At 44.4% G+C, this 19,847-nt stretch overlaps 2 protein-coding genes across 3 annotated transcripts in view; both read left to right on the forward strand.

Annotated features, from left to right (window-relative positions):
• The window catches only part of dnah12 (dynein, axonemal, heavy chain 12), a 29,758-nt gene extending 22,641 nt beyond the window's left edge, over positions 1–7,117 (forward strand). Inside the window, exons 52-73 of the mRNA XM_076983930.1 lie at positions 70–311; positions 434–581; positions 797–942; positions 1,094–1,308; positions 1,535–1,727; positions 1,878–2,070; positions 2,162–2,334; positions 2,430–2,570; positions 2,689–2,847; positions 3,004–3,148; positions 3,288–3,438; positions 3,572–3,825; positions 3,948–4,088; positions 4,179–4,316; positions 4,684–4,917; positions 5,053–5,241; positions 5,471–5,574; positions 5,821–6,025; positions 6,205–6,342; positions 6,446–6,537; positions 6,624–6,691; positions 6,824–7,117. Of these exons, the coding sequence (XP_076840045.1) occupies positions 70–311; positions 434–581; positions 797–942; positions 1,094–1,308; positions 1,535–1,727; positions 1,878–2,070; positions 2,162–2,334; positions 2,430–2,570; positions 2,689–2,847; positions 3,004–3,148; positions 3,288–3,438; positions 3,572–3,825; positions 3,948–4,088; positions 4,179–4,316; positions 4,684–4,917; positions 5,053–5,241; positions 5,471–5,574; positions 5,821–6,025; positions 6,205–6,342; positions 6,446–6,537; positions 6,624–6,691; positions 6,824–7,017 (3,663 nt within the window). The 3' untranslated portion in view covers positions 7,018–7,117. The remainder of the gene's footprint in view (positions 1–69; positions 312–433; positions 582–796; positions 943–1,093; positions 1,309–1,534; positions 1,728–1,877; positions 2,071–2,161; positions 2,335–2,429; positions 2,571–2,688; positions 2,848–3,003; positions 3,149–3,287; positions 3,439–3,571; positions 3,826–3,947; positions 4,089–4,178; positions 4,317–4,683; positions 4,918–5,052; positions 5,242–5,470; positions 5,575–5,820; positions 6,026–6,204; positions 6,343–6,445; positions 6,538–6,623; positions 6,692–6,823) is intronic.
• Positions 7,118–15,739: 8,622 nt separating this feature from the next.
• On the forward strand, positions 15,740–19,834 carry asb14b (ankyrin repeat and SOCS box containing 14b). Of its 2 annotated transcripts, none has more exons than XM_076983638.1 (10): positions 15,740–15,812; positions 16,152–16,325; positions 16,413–16,465; positions 16,548–16,679; positions 16,810–16,968; positions 17,336–17,581; positions 18,026–18,203; positions 18,334–18,877; positions 18,999–19,152; positions 19,398–19,834. In XM_076983638.1, the coding sequence occupies exons 2-10, from the start codon at positions 16,213–16,215 to the stop codon at positions 19,574–19,576; spliced, it is 1,758 nt and encodes a 585-aa protein (XP_076839753.1). In that variant the 5' UTR covers positions 15,740–15,812; positions 16,152–16,212; the 3' UTR covers positions 19,577–19,834. The 2 variants fall into 2 exon arrangements, with proteins under 2 accessions (XP_076839753.1, XP_076839752.1); XM_076983637.1 differs by having other exon boundaries at positions 15,740–15,798.
• Positions 19,835–19,847: the final 13 nt, after the last annotated feature.

Consider the following 19,847-nt stretch of genomic DNA (forward strand, 5'->3'; position numbering starts at 1 on the left):
CTTATAATGACATCCTCACCTTACTTTCAACATCGTGTAAAGTCTAACTAATGTCGCTCTTTCATTCAGGTGGTGGCCCCTAAGAAGGCTAACCTGGCTGTGGCCCAACAGTCTCTGGCCACCACCATGGCCCTGCTGGACCAGAAGAGAGCGGAGCTCAAGGAGGTGGAGGACCGCCTGGCCTCACTGCAGAAGACCTTCGAGGAGAAGACTGAGGAGAAGGCTCAACTAGAGCTCCAGGTGGACCTCTGTGCCCGCAAGCTAGAGAGAGCTGAGAAGCTCATCGGGGGCTTAGGAGGAGAAAAGACCAGGTTAAGATTATATTTGTGCACAACAATATCCTTCCTTTCAAAACCTAAGAGTATTCAAATAGATCTCCATCTAAGATCTTTGTGAAGGAATATTCTCTGAGGCACGACCCTATGTCTTACAGGTGGTCACAAGCAGCAGATGACCTTCAACACACCTATGACAATTTGACAGGCGATGTGCTGATATCTGCTGGTGTAATCGCTTATCTCGGAGCCTTCACTGCAGGCTTCCGACAGGACTGTACTAAAGAGTGGACCAAGCTTTGTAAGGTACAGCACTCAGTGGACATGGGCTGAAATAACGATGAGAAGTCACATAAATATTGTTCATTGTTCACAATTTCATTGTTCTTTATTGCCCCATTTAGTAAAATGCTCATTCTATAACCACATTATATAAAAATAAAGTATGTATATAGAGATATATTTTTACAAAAAGTCATGGTATTTTTTATAATTGTATTGAAGTATATTGTAATCTTCAGTCCAAGAAGATTCCTTCCTCAGATGACTTCTCTCTGAGTAAAACACTTGGGGACCCAATTAAAATCAGGGCCTGGAACATCTCTGGCCTGCCCACAGACAGCTTCTCCATTGACAATGGAGTCATAGTGACCAACTCCAGAAGATGGTACATCTCCACAAACACGCACACACAAGCAGAGCATTATAAATAAACATTCAATTAGTTATTTCCTACTGTATCCACCTGATTATTCCTTAATCTCCAAGAGTATGGCCATCTTGCTCTGAGGTCAGTACATGTTGAAATATGCTTGCAGGCCTTTGATGATTGACCCCCAGGGTCAGGCCAATAAATGGGTCAAAAACTCTGAGAGGGAAAATAATCTGAGCGTGATAAAGCTTACTGATGCAGACTACATGAGAACACTGGAGAACTGCATCCAGTTTGGTACTCCTCTACTGCTGGAGAATGTGGGGGAGGACGTGGACCCTTCCATGGAGCCTCTACTACTCAAACAGATATTCAAACAAGGTACATGAGTTTATGGTACATACTTTATTGCCAGATATGGCCTAATCAGAGTCAGGAAAAAAAATAGCTGATGGTGTTTTCAATAACATAGGCCCTATATACAGTAATAATATAAGATTATAAGTTCAGCATTGAGTTTCACTACTTTATCAAGATGTGGCAATACTCTGTGTGGAACTAAGACCAGGCACTGAAGCATGATTGTGGGAATGTTTTCTGCACATAGGAGGTATGGATTGCATCAGGCTGGGAGAGAATGTGATCGAGTACTCGAGTGATTTCCGCTTCTACATCACCACTAAGCTAAGAAATCCTCATTATCTGCCTGAGCTGGCTACCAAAGTGTCTCTGCTCAACTTCATGATCACTCCAGAGGGCCTGGAAGACCAGCTGCTAGGCATCGTGGTGGCTAAGGAGAGGTGAAGACCAACACGTGTATTTATGCATGAATTCAAATGCAATTAAATCCCTGATTTTCCTTTGCATATGCAGCACTTATAAATGGTTATAGAGATTGTAGATATGCATCTACCGAGATGTTAAATATTCATGGCACATATGTTTTATAGGCCAGAGTTGGAGGAGGAGCGGAATGCTTTAATACTGCAATCTGCTGCCAATAAGAAACAGCTGAAAGAGATTGAGGACAAAATCCTGGAGACTCTGCAGTCCTCAGAGGGGAATATCCTGGAGGACGAGAGCGCTATCCAGATCCTGGACTCCGCTAAAATAATGTCTAACGAGATCTCCAAGAAACAGCAGGTCAGCAGCTTGAAAGACACCGAAGTATTGTGACAGTGACTGATTATATCTCTTTTCCTCAGACTTGAATTTTTTTTCTGCGAACATTCAGATTGCAGAGAAGACTGAGATCAAGATAGCAGAGTCAAGAGAAGGTTACAGACCCATTGCCAAGCACTCCTCCATCTTGTTTTTTAGCATCGCAGATCTGACAAACATTGACCCCATGTACCAATACTCACTGAACTGGTTCGTCAACCTCTATATCAACTCCATACAGGAGAGGTAAAGATATATATGCACCGCCGGGGTAAAACTTTTATAAAAGGAAACTATCTCTCTGTCCATCTGGCCCATATTAATCGCAGTCTATGTTTCAGCAACAAGTCAAAGATTTTAGAGAGGAGATTGAAGTACCTAGTTCACCACTTCACCTACAACCTCTACTGTAACGTATGCCGCTCTCTCTTTGAGAAGGACAAGCTACTCTTCTCCTTCCTCCTGTGCTCTAATTTGCTACTGTAAGTCAGCGCTATGTCAGTATAAGTGTTATTAAAGTCTGAACATCTGACCCAGAAAGCCAGCCGTACCTCTACCTCAGTAGCCCTTCATCTCATTTTATCCCTCGTTTTTCTTCAGGGCTAAGAAGGAGATTGAGTACTCGGAGTTCATGTTCCTCCTCACAGGCGGTGTGGGTCTGCAGAACCATGTCCCCAATCCTGACCCCAGCTGGCTACAAGACAAGAGCTGGGACGAGATCTGTCGAGCCAGCGACCTGCCCGGCCTGCAGGGCCTCAAGTCTGTATCTCTTTGTCTTTGTTAGCCTGACCTGCTTTAAAATATATTCATTAATAAGTTCTACTTTGTTCTCTCTGTAAAATAATTTGTCCTCAGAAGTTGCCCTGCTGTTACTGTAGTCAGATTATATATTATGGTTTTCTTGGATGAATGTAGGGAGAGTTTTACCAAGACCCCACAGGAATTCCTGCTTATTTATGACAGCAAGGAGCCTTATAATACTCCACTGCCAAAGCCATGGTGCGACAAACTCAACGAATTTCAGAAAATGATTATCTACCGTTGCCTTAGGCCCGACAAAGTGAGATGTTTTTCATAAATTTTTGTAAATATCTGACATATTTACTCATATACTGCATTAGCATCCTCATTCATAGCATTCATGCCATACTTTCATTCATACATACTATCATTCATACTTTTCCTGTCTTATTTTGAAGATTGAACCAGCCATTGCTAATTATGTGAGTCACAAACTTGGCAAAAAGTTTGTTGAACCACCCCCATTTGATCTGAGTAAGAGCTACAATGATTCCAACTCTACTATCCCATTGGTCTTTGTGTTGTCTCCTGGAGCAGATCCTATGGCCAGTATGTATTGTATGCTACTCTAAGCACAATTCACCAGTTTGGTCCTAACTCCATTCTTAACTCATTCTCCATTTTAAGATTCATTTGTACACATCTCTGACCAAACACTGAAGCTTCTTATTCATATGCACAGGTTTGCTGAAGTTTGCCAATGACAAGAACATGGGTGGTACCAAGTTCAGGTCGATCTCTCTGGGTCAGGGCCAAGGTCCTATAGCTGTGAAGATGATCCACTCAGCCATGAATGAGGGCACATGGGTGTGTCTGCAGAACTGTCACCTGGCCGTGTCTTGGATGTCCACATTAGAGAAGATATGTGAGGACTTCAGCCCAGACACATGTCACCCAGACTTCCGCCTCTGGCTCACTAGCTACCCCTCCCCCATGGTATCAGTCTCTTCTGTCTTGGGCTAAAACTCCCTGTAGGCATGCATAAGGCTTTTGGAATATTTTGTGAGATTACAATTAATTACCAATGCATAATCTTTTTTTTGTTGTTGCTGTGTTAGTTCCCAGTGACCATCCTGCAGAATGGGGTGAAGATGACCAACGAGCCACCTACTGGTCTACGGCTGAACCTGCTGCAGTCCTACCTAACTGACCCTGTCTCTGACCCCGAGTTCTTCTCGGCATGTTCGAACAAAGAGCTGGTGAGTGAGTGGACACACATTTTCATGTCACTACCTACGTGATGTTCCATACTAACTCGGTGTTTCATTAGTCCACTGCTGTGTTTATAGGTATGGGAGAAGCTCCTCTATGGGCTCTGCTTCTTCCACGCTCTTGTCCAGGAGAGAAAGAAGTTTGGACCATTGGGCTGGAACATTCCATATGGATTCAACGAATCAGATCTGCGGATCAGTATCAGACAGTTGCAGGTGAAGTTTCTTCCCTCAATAATATAAATAACAACATGTATATGCTACAGAAATAAGTACAGAGTATGTTTATAGACGTAATTTAATCCTCAGATAGCTGGAAGTAACAGACCAGTGAGACCATGTTTTACAGTGTTGTGGCACACTCATCAACCGCGATGGGTGTGTGTTAAACGTTCTATTATTAGTCAGACTTGCTGATTCCTTGGCCAGTCACTATACTGTCACAGCAGTTGGATCTCAGAACACACGCAGTCCCAGACTTGGATCACCACCCATAGCATTTGTACAGATACTCAGATTTCATCCTGTTGGGACAAGGTGATGGTTTACTCTTAACACAATCTTTCTGCTCCTGCCACCATAGCTCTTTGTGAAGGAGTATGATGAGGTTCCTTTTGAGGCCATCTCCTATCTGACTGGCGAGTGTAACTACGGGGGCCGGGTCACAGACGACTGGGACCGCCGTCTCCTTCTGACCACTTTGGCCGACTTCTACAATAAGGACATAATTGAGAACCCCCGTTACGCCTTTTCCCCCAGCGGCAAATACTATGCACCTCCGAAGTCCACTTATGAAGACTATGTGGAGTTTATCAGGGTGAGGTCCATTGGTTCAGTCTGGAGCTCCGCGGTATGGGGCTCAACAGACACAGCATAAACATGGCACAGTCCGTAGAACCCATGGGATATGAAAGTAAACTAAGGAAGGATTTCTGGATAATGTCCATTGCAGATTCTGCCCTCTTCTCAGCATCCAGAAGTGTTTGGGATGCATGAGAATGTGGACATCTCTAAAGACCTGCAGCAGACCAGACTCCTATTTGACTCCCTGATACTGACCCAGGGAGGAGGCTCAAAGGGAGGAAGCGGCTCTGGAGGGGACAACGCCCTGCTGGACATTTCCAATGACATCCTCTCCAAAGTAAATAAATCACACCATGCATGCTCAAAATAAACCACACACTCCGTGCATGTTCAGAATAAACCACACAGTCCGTGCATGTTCAGAATAAACCACAACACTCCATGCATGTTCAGAGCTAGTACAAATCATTGTGCACAAATGTAAAATTTAAAAATTTTAATTACTGTGTGTTTCAAGTGTCCCTTAAAATGGTGCTCATTTCAGTCAAACCTTTTGGTGCTTCTAGCTTCCAGAGAACTTTAACATCGAGTCTGCCCTCGCCAAATACCCGGTGCTATACGAAGAGAGCATGAACACCGTTCTTGTACAAGAGATGGAACGGTACAATAAGTAAGTCTTCAAAAGTTCAGTAACAGAAAGCACCGCGATCGGTGCGTAAAGATCGGTGACATTCATGTCCATTCTGTAGCGAAGGCCGAGTGCCGTGACCGTGCCTGGTTTTGAACCTGGGGCTTCCAGGTGGTAAACATGTGCTCTGACCACCATACCAATAGAATTGGCTCTCTGGCATAGCAGCCGGAACACAGTTACTGCACAACATATCTCTTCTCCTTTCCTTCTCCCTTCCTTCCTCAGTTTGTGCAACACCATCCGTGTGAGCCTACAGAGCCTGCTAAAGGCTATTAAGGGGCTGGTAGTGATGGATGCAGAGCTGGAGGCCGTTGCTGGCAGTCTGCTAGTGGGCAAAGTGCCTGAGAAGTGGGCCAAGCGCTCTTACCCCAGCCTAAAGCCCCTGGGCAGCTACATCACCGACTTTCTCGCCAGGCTCAAATTTCTGCGGGTTAGAACAATGTCTTTAATAAAACTGTGATTCATTATCAATAAATTAACAGCTGCTGAACTGAAATAAATGATGCAATTATTAACTAATTGTATACATAATATAAACACTACGTGTTCCATTGTGAATGCTCTGGTGCTGTCGCTACCAATTGAGAAGCTTTCTTGTCGTCCTTCTAGGACTGGTATGACACCACCAAGCCTCATGTATTCTGGCTATCAGGATTCTTCTTTACCCAAGCCTTCCTGACAGGAGCCATGCAGAACTATGCCAGGAAATATTGTATTCCGATTGATCTTCTCAGCTTTCACTATGAGGTATCCGCTACAAATGCAGAAGGTTCATATACGTAACTACACTGTTGAAATATTACTCACAGAACGTGGTAGGGCTTGATTTTCCTCCCGTTATATTTCCCAGGTACTGCCTATTGACTCATCCACCACCTCCCCTGAGGATGGAGTCTACGTGATTGGTCTCTTTCTGGATGGAGCCCGATGGGATAAGATAGGGTTTGTGTATATGACAGAACTGTTTTTTACACTTCAAATTTTATTGCTTTGAATCTCCGTCTGAAAGTGTTTTTTCGTCTGTGCAGTGGCGTCTTAGCTGAACAGTACCCCAAAACTCTCTTTGATTCTGTCCCCATCATTTGGATAAAGCCAAGTGAGTGAACATATTATAGAAACAAAAGAGCTTTTGTACTTAACACAATTTCTGCAATTTTGGTGCCAACATTTTTGGTGTTTTCAATATTTATCAGCTATTCAATATTTATCATTCTTTCCAAATTTATAGCGGATAAGCGGGTTATGACACAACCCCAGAACATGTATGTGTGTCCTCTGTATAAGACCAGCGAACGTAAGGGAACACTGTCCACCACAGGCCATTCCACTAACTTTGTCATCTCTATGACGCTGCCCACGAACAGACGGCCCCAACACTGGATCAAGAGAGGTGTAGCTCTGCTCTGCCAGCTGGACAGTTAATCCAACACCCGTTAATCTTTGGAATGCACTTTACTGTAACCTCTGTGCTGTCAGCAATACAATAAACATTACATTAATTAAATGATTCTCCTAATGTGAACATGTGGTAGCTTGATTCTTGATTCTTAACTTGATTCTTGAATCTTGATTCTGAAGGATTAAACTTGTAACGGCGGGTGTAGGAGGCAGGCACCACGACGGTTACGGTGAACAATCAACATTTATTGGTACGGAGACGTGTAAGCTCCGGGCGGAGCGCGAGCAGTCATACACACACTCACGCTGACACGAAGCTTTAGACAAAGACGAGCACAAGACACTGCGCGAACGCACATTAAACAGGTGAATAACGCTGACCCGCGTGATCTCGAGACAAGGCACAGGTGCGACTACAAACACGCTCACAGACAACCCACACCCACGGAACTACAAACATGGACATAACTGCACGCAGACAACATAATGACACGCCCACAGGGAAGGGTCCGGAGCTGTGACCGTGACAGAGCCCTCCACCAGGGGCTCGCTACTCCTGGAGCGTCCCGCGCAGCTGGAAACCCCCAAACCAACACCGACGGGCAGGTAATGTTGAGTGGGCGAACATAATATGTTGAGTGGGGGGGGGGGGGGTGGCGAACGTAATATGTTGAGAGGGGGGGGGGGGGGGGGGGTGAACGTAATTTGTTGAGTGGATTGCAGATTGGCTACCGTGAATGTCAATCGAAATACAACCGTCAGTGCAGATGTGCGATTCATCTACTACTATTTTATGTGACGCGATCTACGCACATTCCTTCGCGATCGACCGACACTTCCGATCGCGGTCGACGTAATGAGCACCCCTGCTCCAGGGGAAAGCAGGCGGAACTAACGGGGGAGTCCCTCCGGTCCCCGGTGCTGCGCTTCCAGCGCGCGTTCCTCCTCCCGGTGCGCCCTTGGTCCTTGCGCCCGGGAGCTTCCTCTGAGGAGCCTCAGCCTCCCTCTGGTGCGCCGCCGGAGCCGAGACTCTGCGCCACACGCCGGTGGGCTTCCGTGGCCTCTCCAGAGACGCGCAGAACCCCCGCCTTGGACCACTGACCGGGTCGAGCAAACGGACGGAGGCGGACTGGCGCTTTCCCCCTCTCCGTAATACACCGTCGACTCGGAGTGTATGGATGGGGGAGACGTCATCCTCCGCCTTCTCGGGGTGCTCGTTGGCGTTGGAGCAGCCCGGTGGAGTGGGGCTGGTCTCCTTCTCCTCGTCCGACGTCTGGGGAGCCGCTGACGTGGGGGAAGGGCAGCTGACCTCGCCCTCACTCTCCTCGTCCGTACACACGGAGGGGGGGTGACTCTCTTCCTCTCCGGAGTCCTCACTCCCGAACTCATATTCGGGAGGGGTGAGGGCAAAGGCGCCTGCACCCACCACTAGGGGCTCACTGGTCTCCTCCTCCTCGGGGAAGACCAGGAGCGGTGCTCTCCTCTCCTCCAATACGCTGCTGCCCACAGCAATGGGTGGCAGCTCTAGGGACGCGGGAGGGTGCTTTTGCTCCCATATGCGTACCGCGGATTGGTGGAAGCTTTCTGCCATCTCTTCGTCCTCCGTCTCTCGAGCCGCGCAGAGCATATAAGCACAGACGGGGTCCTGCTTCATCTCCTGCTAGGTGACGGGGGATTCGCGGCGCCGGACTGGGGAGGAGCCGTGGTGATGCCGGCTCTTTCTCTTCCCCTTAGGTGCATGGGTGGCGTATCCTGGCATGCTTCTCTTTTTTGGCTCGTCTTTCTGTAACAGCGGGTGTAGGAGGCAGGCACCACGACGGTTACGGTGAACAATCAACATTTATTGGTACGGAGACGTGTAAACTCCGGGCGGAGCGCGAGCAGTCATACACACACTCACGCTGACACGAAGCTTTAGACAAAGAAGAGCACAAGACACTGCGCGAACGCACATTAAATAGGTGATGAACACAAACCCTCGTGATCTCGAGACAAGGCACAGGTGCGACTACGAACACGCTCACAAACGACCTACACCCACGGAAGTACATACATGGACATAACGACACGCAGACAACGTAGCAGCACGCCCACAGGGAAGGGTCAGGAGCTGTCACCATGTCAAAACTGCTATTGTTTCATCTCTCGCTCTCTAGTCAAGTCGTTTTTATTGTCAATTCTGCATATGTACAGGACATACAGAGAATCTAAATTACGTACTCTCCTTCCCAAGTTACAGCACAAAAAAACAAATGTACACTGAAGTAAAAATTTAATTATCAATAATAGGAGAGTAATACAATAACTGTGCAACAATATCTGTACAGAGTAAACATGTGTTTGACAAAAGACATAAAATGGGACAATAGTGCAATACAAGGGTGGTGATGGGAGATTAAGAGGGAATAACAGTACCAGTGTAACAGTACCAGTGTACTATATTGCCAAAAGTATTCGCTCACCCATCCAAATGATCAGTATCAGGTGTTCCAATCACTTCCATGGCCACAGGTGTATAAAATTAAGCACCTAGGCATGCAGACTGTTTTTACAAACATTTGTGAAAGAACGGGTCGCTCTCAGTGAATTCCAGTGTGGAAATGTGATAGGTTGCCATCTGTGCAACAAATCCAGTCGTGAAATTACCTCACTCCTAAATATTCCACAGTCAACTGTCAGGTGTATTATAAGAAAATGGAAGTGTTTGGGAGTGACAATAACTCAGCCCTGAAGTGGTAGGACACGTAAACTTATGGAGTGGGGTCAGCAAGTGATGAAACAGGTAGAGCAAAGAGGTCACTAACTTTTTGCAATCACTACAGGCATCCAAACTTCATGTGTCCTTCAGATTAGCTCAAGAACAGTGCGCAGAGAGCTTCATGGAATAGGTTTCCATGGTCGAGCAGCTGCATCCAAGCCATACATCACCAAGTACAATGCAAAGCGTCAGATGCAGTGGTGTAAAGCATGCCGCCACTAGACTGTAGAGCAGTGGAGACGCTCTCTGGAGTGATGAATCGTGCTTCTCCGTCTGGCAATCTGATGGACGAGTCTGTGTTTAGCGGTTGTCAGGAGAGCGGTACTTGTCTGACTGTATTGTGCCAAGTGTAAATTTGGTGGAGGGGGGATTATGGTGTGGGTTTTTTTTTTTCAGGAGCTGGGCTTGGCCCCTTAGTTCCAGTGAAAGAAACTGAATGCTTCAACATACCAGGACAATTCCATGCTCCAAAATTTGTGGGAACCGTTTGGAGCTGGCCCCTTCCTCTTCCAACATGAAGCAAGGTCCATAAAGAAATGGATGGCAGAGTCTGGTGTGGATGAACTTGACTGGCCTGCACAGGACAGAGTCCTGACCTCAACCCAATAGAACCCCTTTGGGATGAAATAGAGCGGAGACTGAGAGCCAGGCCTTCTCGTCCAACACCAGTATGTGACATCACAACTGCGCTTCTGGAAGTGTATATTGTTGTAAATTAACTATATTTGGTAAAATCAGATATTTTGTAGGATAGTCAGGTGTATGATCAACCAATTATACCAAAGAGGTGATAATGATCATCAAGTTCATATGTAGGCTGAACAATATTCATTAACTGAAACAAACACCTGTGTAGCAGGCTTAAAACTGGTTGAGGAATAGCTACAAAAGTAAGGTTGTGGGAAATAGCTTCATGTCACAGGTCTTACACCATGGCAAGAATGAGTACAGCAACAGGACACCAGGTAGACTGGGGTTTCAAGATGCACAAGCTCAGTTGAAGAGACAGAAAGAAACGGTCAGCACTGAGGATCAGACACAGTGGTCAGGAAACCTACTGCAGATGAAAGACACGTCATGCTTACTTGCCTTCGAAATCTGAAGATGCCCAGCAGTGTCATCAGCTCAGAACTGGCAGAAACCGGTGGGATCCAGGCACGCCCACCTACTGTTTAGAGATGTCTGGACATAAGTTGTCTTCATGGAAGAATTGCAGTCTAAAAGCCAATGTGGAAATGATGACACGAGACTCAACTATGCACAAAATATTATCCTATGCAGAAAAATAACAATGAGTAGGGGTGACCAGTGCTGGCTAAGTTACCTTGAGAAAGTAATCCGATTACTGATTACTCCTTTTAAAAGTAACTGTAACGTAGCTCGCGCCACGGAGCGAGAGGACGGACACAAGTGCTGAGAAGAGCGAGATTTATTCAGGGGAATACCGTAATCATCATCCGAAAGCCAGGCAGGGTCGATAGCAGGAGGGCAGTCCGTGAAACAAGCAAAGACAGGCATTACAAAGACAGGGAGCACGGGTAACAGGGGAAACACGGTCAGGTACAGAGAACAGCGATGAAACAGACACGATCACAAATCAAATCAAAATACCGGACGAAAGACAAGGGAGACTCAGGGGCTTATATACACAGACATTAAACAAGGGGCAGGTGACGGTAATAACAAGGGGCGTGGGAACAAACGAGGTAATCACAGAGACAAACGAGCGGGGCGGGGTAAACAGGTACGGAACACAGACACGAGGGGTTCGGAGTGACAGCTAACGGAGGGGGACACGGTCATACGTGACAGTAACTTAGTTACGTTACTGATTAGGGGAGAGTGGGGTGATTTGTGCCAGGGGGGAAGTTGTGCCACCCCCTGTTTCTAGGGAACCAGAGAAGAAATTGGTTATGTGACCATTAATTTTTGAAAAAACATTCATTTTACTCATCCTGCAAAGAAGAGAGCCTCATTGCATGAGAGGAAAGCACTTTTAAGTTCAAAAAACTGTTTTTTGCCTTTCAAAGTAAAATTCCTATGATCAAGGATTTTTGATTGTTGTGTCCAAACAGTTATAGAGAAGTATGAAAACATTTTACACGTTTTAGTACTTTGGTAAGCTACACTATGAGTCTATTCAGCTAGCATGATGTTAGCCCAAAACTACTGGATGATGCATTTTTTCCCAAATGGTGGGGTTGGGGTGATTTGTGCCATAGGGCCTGGGGTAAGTTGTGCCAGTGGCACAACTCACACCCACTTATGAATATTTTAAACATATTGTTTTTTTTGTAGTTGTACATTGTATTCTTATATTTAATCACTTAAACTATGTGACATTCTTAATTTTAGACCCAAAATAGAAATAGACCATCATGCCACAGAGTTATAAGAGGAAGACATGCAGGGCTTCCACTCCTCTAGAGGACATGGACAGAGTAGTGAAGAGGTGGAGAAGGGAAGTCTATTGGTCAGGTGGCGAGGGAGATGAGCATATGCAGGATGTCATTAAAGTAAAACATGGAGAAGAAAAAGATAGATGGAAAAGAAATAGGATATAAAAGAACTGGACTTATTTAAAGCGTATAGCTTCAACTTATGCAAATGTAAATGTAAACTGCAATGGATCAATAAGGGAAAAATAAAGATATATGCTAATTATGCTAAAAAAACGTAATATTTGCTACTGTTTTTGTTTCATTTTGAACTGAGCTTTGTTCTGAAGTGTTAGGCCTTGTTTAAGAAAATTTATCTTTTGTGTGCTCATGTGACACAATAGGCTTGTAGAAAATTAGCCTTTGATGTTGTAAAGTAACTTTAAATAAACCTTAAATTAGTAATTTTGTATTGAATTTGTCTAGCTTTTATATAGCATTCCAGTTCTTGAGATCAAAATATATTATTTTACTTCAGTAATCAATGGCACAATTTACCCCAATGTATTCTCTCCAATGGCACAACTTACCCCGCACTGGGGGCAAGTTGTGCCACGAGACCACTTTTTTTCAAAAAGCTGTATTTTGTAAATACTATATTTCACATCCAAAGTGACTGATTCCAGGGATGCCCCACATCCTGAAATATATGTACATATTTTAGTTGGAAGCATTACTGTCATAGTCTCACTTTAAAGTCACTTTAAGTAAAAACTGGCACAACTCACCCCACTCTCCCCTACTTGATTTTAAAAGTAACTACGTTAGATTACAAGTTACTTTAGTAGTTACATTCAGCAGCAAAATTTATTTTTCCAATACTCACTTTATTGGAAGTGCATTTTTAACAGTAACAATGTATTGAAGCAGGTTCGGTAACCGAGGCAGAAACTGCTTAATCCAAAAATCCCGAGGAGGGAAACTTTATTGTCAATTAAAGGGCGAGACTCGCCGTGAGGAGTAGTAGTCGCTACAGTATCTCCTGACATTACGTTTGTGTAGCTGCGCGGTATTATTTGTAAATTTATTTGTAAACGTAATACAAGCGAACTGGGGTGGGTTTCCCGAAACGCTTGTAGCGCCAAGTACTTCGTAACCTCGTATGAAACGTACGAGGTTAAGAAGTACTTAGCGCTACGAACGTTTCGGGAAACCCACCCCTGTTCAGTCAGACAGCTTGGGAAACGAAATACCATTACAATTTCAAGCATTTTAAAGTAAGCGACGTTAGTCAAAATTCCAGCACTTTTCAAACGTGGAACACAAAGCAACATTAAAATTCTTCAGGTAAATGTTCCTTCCCCTGTTTTTGAGGGGTGTTTCTTTATACTACCACATATCGTTACGGGAGGACACTGCACAGAATGACTTGTAAAACGCGCTCGCGCTCTAATAAAGCAAAAATATATATTTTTACTAGGGAAAATAAAAAAAGTAACGCACGGTTATTTGGATAAGTAACTTTAATCTGATTACTGGACTGGAAATAGTAGCGCGTTATATTACTCGTTACCGAAAAACGTGGTAAGATTAGAGTAACGCGTTACTGACATCACTGGGTGTGACCTGCAATAGTCGCTGATTCGACTATAGTCGACTATACCCCCTAGTCGACTATGAACGTCATAGTCGAATGTACCATTCTAACTGCATGGGGGTGCCCAAGGATGCTGCTAAGAATTAGTTGTTAAATGAAATGTCTTTGTTTTCGTTATAGCCTTTTGTCAAATAAAATCATCCTAATAAATGATGTGTGCGCATTAACATTAGGCATCTTCCTTACTACACATTCATAAATCACACCCTGCAGTTGCACAATCCAAATGAGCGGAGCTGAACACGCTAATCTGCCGAGATTATAATGGCTACTAAAAAAAACTTCAAAAGTATTTTGAAAAAAGATAAAGATGAATGAAGTAAAATGCAAGTTATGTCATCAACGTCTTTCATTTCACACGACAACAACCAACATGGCATACCATTTAAAACGCGTAAGGCGAAAAAAAAACAGTTCAGTCGTTTGTCGTTTCGGTCGTGTTGTCTAGTCGCGGCGCGTCTCGGAAAGTAGGTCTATAAACATTTTTTGTTGTTTGCTTTTTAAACCCCGTTACTTGAACCATTACTTATAATTTTTTGCTGTTGTGTGGCATTTTTTATATTTTCAGGCAGGCATATTTCATTTAAAATATTTAAAATATTTTTGACATGTTGCACAGTAGGCTACTGTCTGACAGTTCGATATGCGCACTTCGCACTGACGGTTAATGTTCTCTAACGTTTCATTAAAAAATAAATGAATAAAGGTAAAAGGTAAATTAATAAAAGCTGAATAAAGCCAAACTACCATGTATATTCATTTATCTGAGTATTTTAGGTATTTACTTTGAAGTGGAAAAAAGTTCTGAATGAGAACGGTATTCGGTTTAAGGTGCTCTAGATTTTTTAAAATCCTGATTCGACTATTAGTCGACTAAAGGGGAAATCTGACGAGTCAGATTCGACTATGAAAATCCTTAGTTGAATACACCTCTAATCATGAGTGATTATTCAAATTTGGAATATTTTGGCTTTTACTGAAGTCAGTTTGTTGACTGACTATTATAATGTCTGCAGGCAACAGTGAAGCATGGTGGCGGCTCCTTGCAAGTTTGGGGTTGTATTTCAGCAAATATGTTGAGGATTTTGTCAGAACTAATGGTGTCCTCACTACTCAATATACATTATACAATACTATCTTGGAGGTGTCTCATTGGCTCTATATTTATTCTGTAGCAGGAACAAACCCACAACATAGAGCCAATGTCATTAAGAACTATCTTCAGCATATAAAAGAACAAGGAGTCCTGGAAGGCACGGCATGGCCCCCACAGAGCTCTGATATCAACATCATCTAATCTGGGATTACACAAAGAGACAGAAAGATTTGAGCAAGCCTACATCCACAGAAGATCTGTAGTCAGTTCTCCAAGATGTTTTAGAACAACCTACGTGGCAAATTCCTTCAAAATACTCTCTGCAAGTGTACTTAGAAGAACTGATGCTGTTGTGAAGTCAAAGAGTGTTCACACCAAATATTGTTCACTTGCTTTGTGTTTTGTGACCAATGACAAAGATTATTGTCAGTAAAAGTATTCTATTTTTGAAAGCATTCTTATCTTGCCGCACTACACCTGCCTAACACTTTTGAAGTTTGTGTGTGTGTTTGTGTTTGTGTGTGTGTGTGTGTGGGGGGGGGGGGGGGGGGTGCAAGGATACTATATTCTGTTGCATTTTTTAAAAATAAATCTGTGTATTAACAATCCGTGTAACGACTGAAGGAAGGTTTAGTGATAAATACAGAGGCCTCTTTGAGCAAAGTTCATGGAAGCTATACATGAGGCCTAAGGCCCCTCTGAGTGTATCAGCCAGGTGGTTGAGCAGGGCCCATAGGCCCATAGTGTGGTCTATTTAAGCGGGGGGGGGGGGGGGGGGGGGGGGGGGGGGTGTTGGCCATGTCCCATGATCACATATTTTTAACTGTCAGGATAAAAATAACTGTGGCAGCTAAGAGCCTCAAACACTCTGGGGTTACAAGTGCAACAACAAAACAACAGCGTCGGTTGCCTGAAGGTAAAAGGAACGAGGTTCGCCTACGAATCTTACACGTCTATTTCTGAAAGTGCTTCAGAGAATGGTGGAATGTTGCATGGAATGGAGTGCTGCATGTTAACAAAATAGTCAATTTGATCGAGTTCTCATTACAGTCAGCAACAAAATATTATTTTTAGTCTCTGGGGGTAAATAAGGTATAGGTTTGATGTTAATGCTATAAGAAGTATCTGAAGTAGCCTGACACGTTAGCCATAATAATAACTTAATTTAAGGTAGGATGCGTACGTATGATGCTACTGAATTTGAGATAATCTAGATTATCTGATAATTTTTAACTTCTGTACTTCTTTTTACTTCCTTTGCTTCTAAAGGGACCACTAAAATACCCTTTAGTTTTTGCTGTTTTACTGCTTAAATAAACCAAAACAGAGGATGGAGGAATCGTACGAATCACTAGCGGAAGACCTAGACGAGGATGAGTCCACACAGTACATGATAGAGCAGAGCCTGCTGGAATATACCAAGTGCAGGGGTCAGGGTTCAAGGTACAGCTATACATTTTACATGTCCTTTGGCATTAACATTATATTTACTCAGCTATGTGAGGAAATACATTCAGCTGTTTTCTTTAGTGAAGCACTCGAGCACATCGACTACGAGGAGATTTTTACAGCCATACGGGCAGGTGAGAGCTGAATCTCTGCCATTGTAGAGCTAATGCCAATGCGTGCCTGTATGCTACAGCTATTCCTCGTGTGTTGCCACAGGGAATGAGGAGGCCCTACAGCTACTCGTGCAGCACACCGCCGCCCTGTCCATGGCTGACGACAGGGGCTGGATCCCTCTGCATGAGGCAGCGATACAGGAGAAGAGGAGTATTCTGGAGATCACCTTCTCAGGTGAACATGGCTTTCATCCAGAAGCATCCTCTCACAAGAAACCAGTGCATGATGCAAAGTTGTGTGTGTGTGTGTGTGTGTGTGTGTGTGTGCGTGCGTGCGTGTGTGTGTGCGGGTGCTGCATGTTCAGCTTCACCACAGGGATCAGGTCACTGCCGCACACTGAGGGGAGAGACTCCTCTCTTCCTCGCCGTCGTCCACGGCCGCAGAGAGAACGCCATGTTTCTGCTCCAGAATGGCTGCAGTCCTGACTGTCAAGATGAGGATGAGGACTCCCCGCTGGTTGCAGGTGTGTAGTTCGTTTACAGAACATACAAACTGTATAAACACTTCAGAGGAATTCAGGGCCATTAGCCAATTTGCCTTTAGGAAAGAGTCTCAGAGAAAAGAGACGCATTTCTGCTTGCATGACTTTGTTGCACTTTTTGAATTAAAAACATTATTTAAATTAATCTTAATTTAAATAGCATATTGAATCATATGTAACTCCTCAGTTAAGAATATTGAGAGATTTCTTTAGCCTGAGAGAATCTTTATAGCATTAATTCTTTTGGAGGGACTTGCAGCGTTATGGATAATATAAAACAGGATGAATGACACGTGGTATGAGAAACTCTGGAATAGATCAAGTTTGTATTTTGTCTCCCTCCAAACAGCCATAAAGAATGATCAGTATGACTTGGCTTCACTCCTGCTTTGGTATAATGCCACTGTGGACCAAAAAGGGAGTCTTCAGAGAACTGCCCTGCATGAAGCATCTCTGCTGGGCTTGGAGGACTACGTGTATCTACTCCTCCAGTCTGGTGCCAACCCAAATGCCTGTGATTCCAGCCAACGTTCTCCTTTAGGACTGGCTTCTCAGGCTGGGCACTTGAATGTGGTGGAGATCCTGCTGCAGAAAGGTGATGTGTAAATGTAGCTGATCTGGAGTTTCAGTTCAGTTGTGAATCCTAGTTACATTACATGCTGTCCTAATGTCCTTGAGAACATGAGAGGTTCTCTTCTCCTTGAAGAACGAAAAACATGGTTCTTTCTTCTCGCTTATGTACCGGCCACTCAGGCTTCTGTGAGGCCGTGTGAAAGCAATTAGTACTCTTTGCGTACACCAAGGCCCTTGACAGAATTGTGTAGCTTAGAGTTTGAAAAGGTGCCAAGTTTCATATGCATCTTCCCTGTGTGTTAACAGGACAGAGGACATGTTTACAACGGTACCTAATAGACTTAAAGGGGGTGGGGAAAAAACAAAGATATGTAAATTCTACATAAAAATGTGCTAATGGTGACTCATGCATATCAAATAGCAATGACCAGAATCATTTTGCATTCTTAAATCTATATGCTTTTAGGGGCCAGTGTATTGTCAAAGCCTCAGTCACCAGAGTCAACATCCGTATTGTTTGAGGCGGCAGCATCTGGAAATCCTGACATCATCTCTATGCTGCTGGATTATGGAGCTGACCCCAACACTCCCATGCACACAGGCCACCTACCAATCCACCGGGTGGCTTATCGTGGCCATCTGCTGTGAGTGATGGATCGGCTAGCTGTCATGTCCCCCATACTTGCAGGCTTTTGTTTGCTAGATATTGCAATATTACCTTACAAAAGTTTGTCACCAGATTTAAGGATCTCATCGTCCTCCGTACTTTCACAGAGCGCTGGAAAGGTTAATCCCGGTGACTAAGATAGAGGCCATTAAAGAAAGCGGGATGAGCCCATTGCATTCGGCCGCCGCAGGCGGCCACACTCAGTGCCTTGAGCTGCTGCTGGCGGCCGGTTTCGACCCCAACTTCATGCTTCACCCGCGGGTGCGCAAGAACTACGAGGACGAGCGCAGGTCGGCTCTGTACTTCGCCGTGTCGAACGGCGACGTGCGGTCAGCGCGGCTGCTGCTGGAGGCCGGCGCCATGGCCAACCAGGACCCCGTCAGCTGCCTGCAGGCTGCCATGCACCAGGGCAACTACGAGCTCATCAACACGCTCCTGCGCCACGGCGCCAACGTCAACTACTACTCGCGCGTCAACACGACGCACTTCCCGTCGGCCCTGCAGTACGCGCTGAAGGACGAGGTGATGCTACGCATGCTCCTCAACAACGGCTACGACGTGAAGCGCTGCTTTGACTGCCCCTACGGCCAGGGCTCGCACGTGCCCGCTGACTACGAGGGCTGGACCGCCTCTGTAATACAGGATGTGGTGGTAAGGCCACTGCTATAGATGCAGCGCTGTCGCTAACTAGATTCTGTTTCATTGCCGATATCCACCTTTTTAAACTGTGTGGGGGAGATGCAGTGTAGTAATAACACATTTATGTCTTTAGTTTTGTGAGGTCATCACCGTTTACTGGCTCAAGCAGACCACAGGCCAGGTAGTGAGGACCATGCTGGATTATGTCGACCATGTCACTTTCTGCTCCAAACTGAAGAGCGTCATGGTAGAACAGAAACAGTGGCCAGAAATATGCAAGATTCAAGGTGTGTGATCACCAGTGACAAAAACCAGACATTCTGAACTTAATTTCTAAAGAGTTATTAAGTAACATAACACAAACACCATTACATTTAAGTTTATTACAGGGATAGTTTCATTGTCTGTGTGTGTGTGTGTGTGTGTACATATTAATATATTATTAATTTTACAGATACCCCAAAACCCCATGTCTAGGTATTTCATTTAAATGAACTCATAGATATGATAATACACGTTACTCTCTTTGCAGGAAACGCTCGAAGACTGAAACATTTGTGTCGGCTTAAGATCCGTGAGTGTCTTGGTCGCTTGCGCCTCAGAGCTCCAGTTTTTATCAGTTTCTTGCCACTCCCCAGCAGTCTTAAGGACTACATCCGTTTCAATGAGTACGACATTTACAGCAGAGGAAGTACGGCGAAGATTGAATGAAAGTGGAAACATTTTCGTATTAGTTTAGATTGTGTTTGTACTAAGCCCAATATTTTAGACTAGTCTCTTTTTTGCGAAATAAATGTCTTTGGTGTAGTGAAAATTTTTCCTCACGGTAAAATTGTTTACTTTGTGTCATCACTGTCTATAATGCCTGTAATTACAGCGTGGGACTGATCTGTGACATTACCCCATTTTGCCATATGTAAATATAATATCATGCTTATCCATTCTGGTCAAAGGAATAAAAACGCGTATTATTAATCATCGT

This window comes from Brachyhypopomus gauderio, chromosome 21 (genome assembly GCF_052324685.1).
Source record: "Brachyhypopomus gauderio isolate BG-103 chromosome 21, BGAUD_0.2, whole genome shotgun sequence".
Taxonomy (NCBI): Eukaryota; Metazoa; Chordata; class Actinopteri; order Gymnotiformes; family Hypopomidae; genus Brachyhypopomus; species Brachyhypopomus gauderio.

Bases quoted from the DNA above. Each gene is read 5' to 3' on its own strand.
- asb14b (XM_076983638.1), top strand. From the start codon at position 16,213: ATGGAGGAATCGTACGAATCACTAGCGGAAGACCTAGACGAGGATGAG. The intron at 16,680-16,809 runs GTGAACATGGCT...CTGCATGTTCAG, and splicing joins TCTGGAGATCACCTTCTCAG to CTTCACCACAGGGATCAGGT. The intron at 17,582-18,025 runs GTGATGTGTAAA...ATATGCTTTTAG, and splicing joins GGAGATCCTGCTGCAGAAAG to GGGCCAGTGTATTGTCAAAG.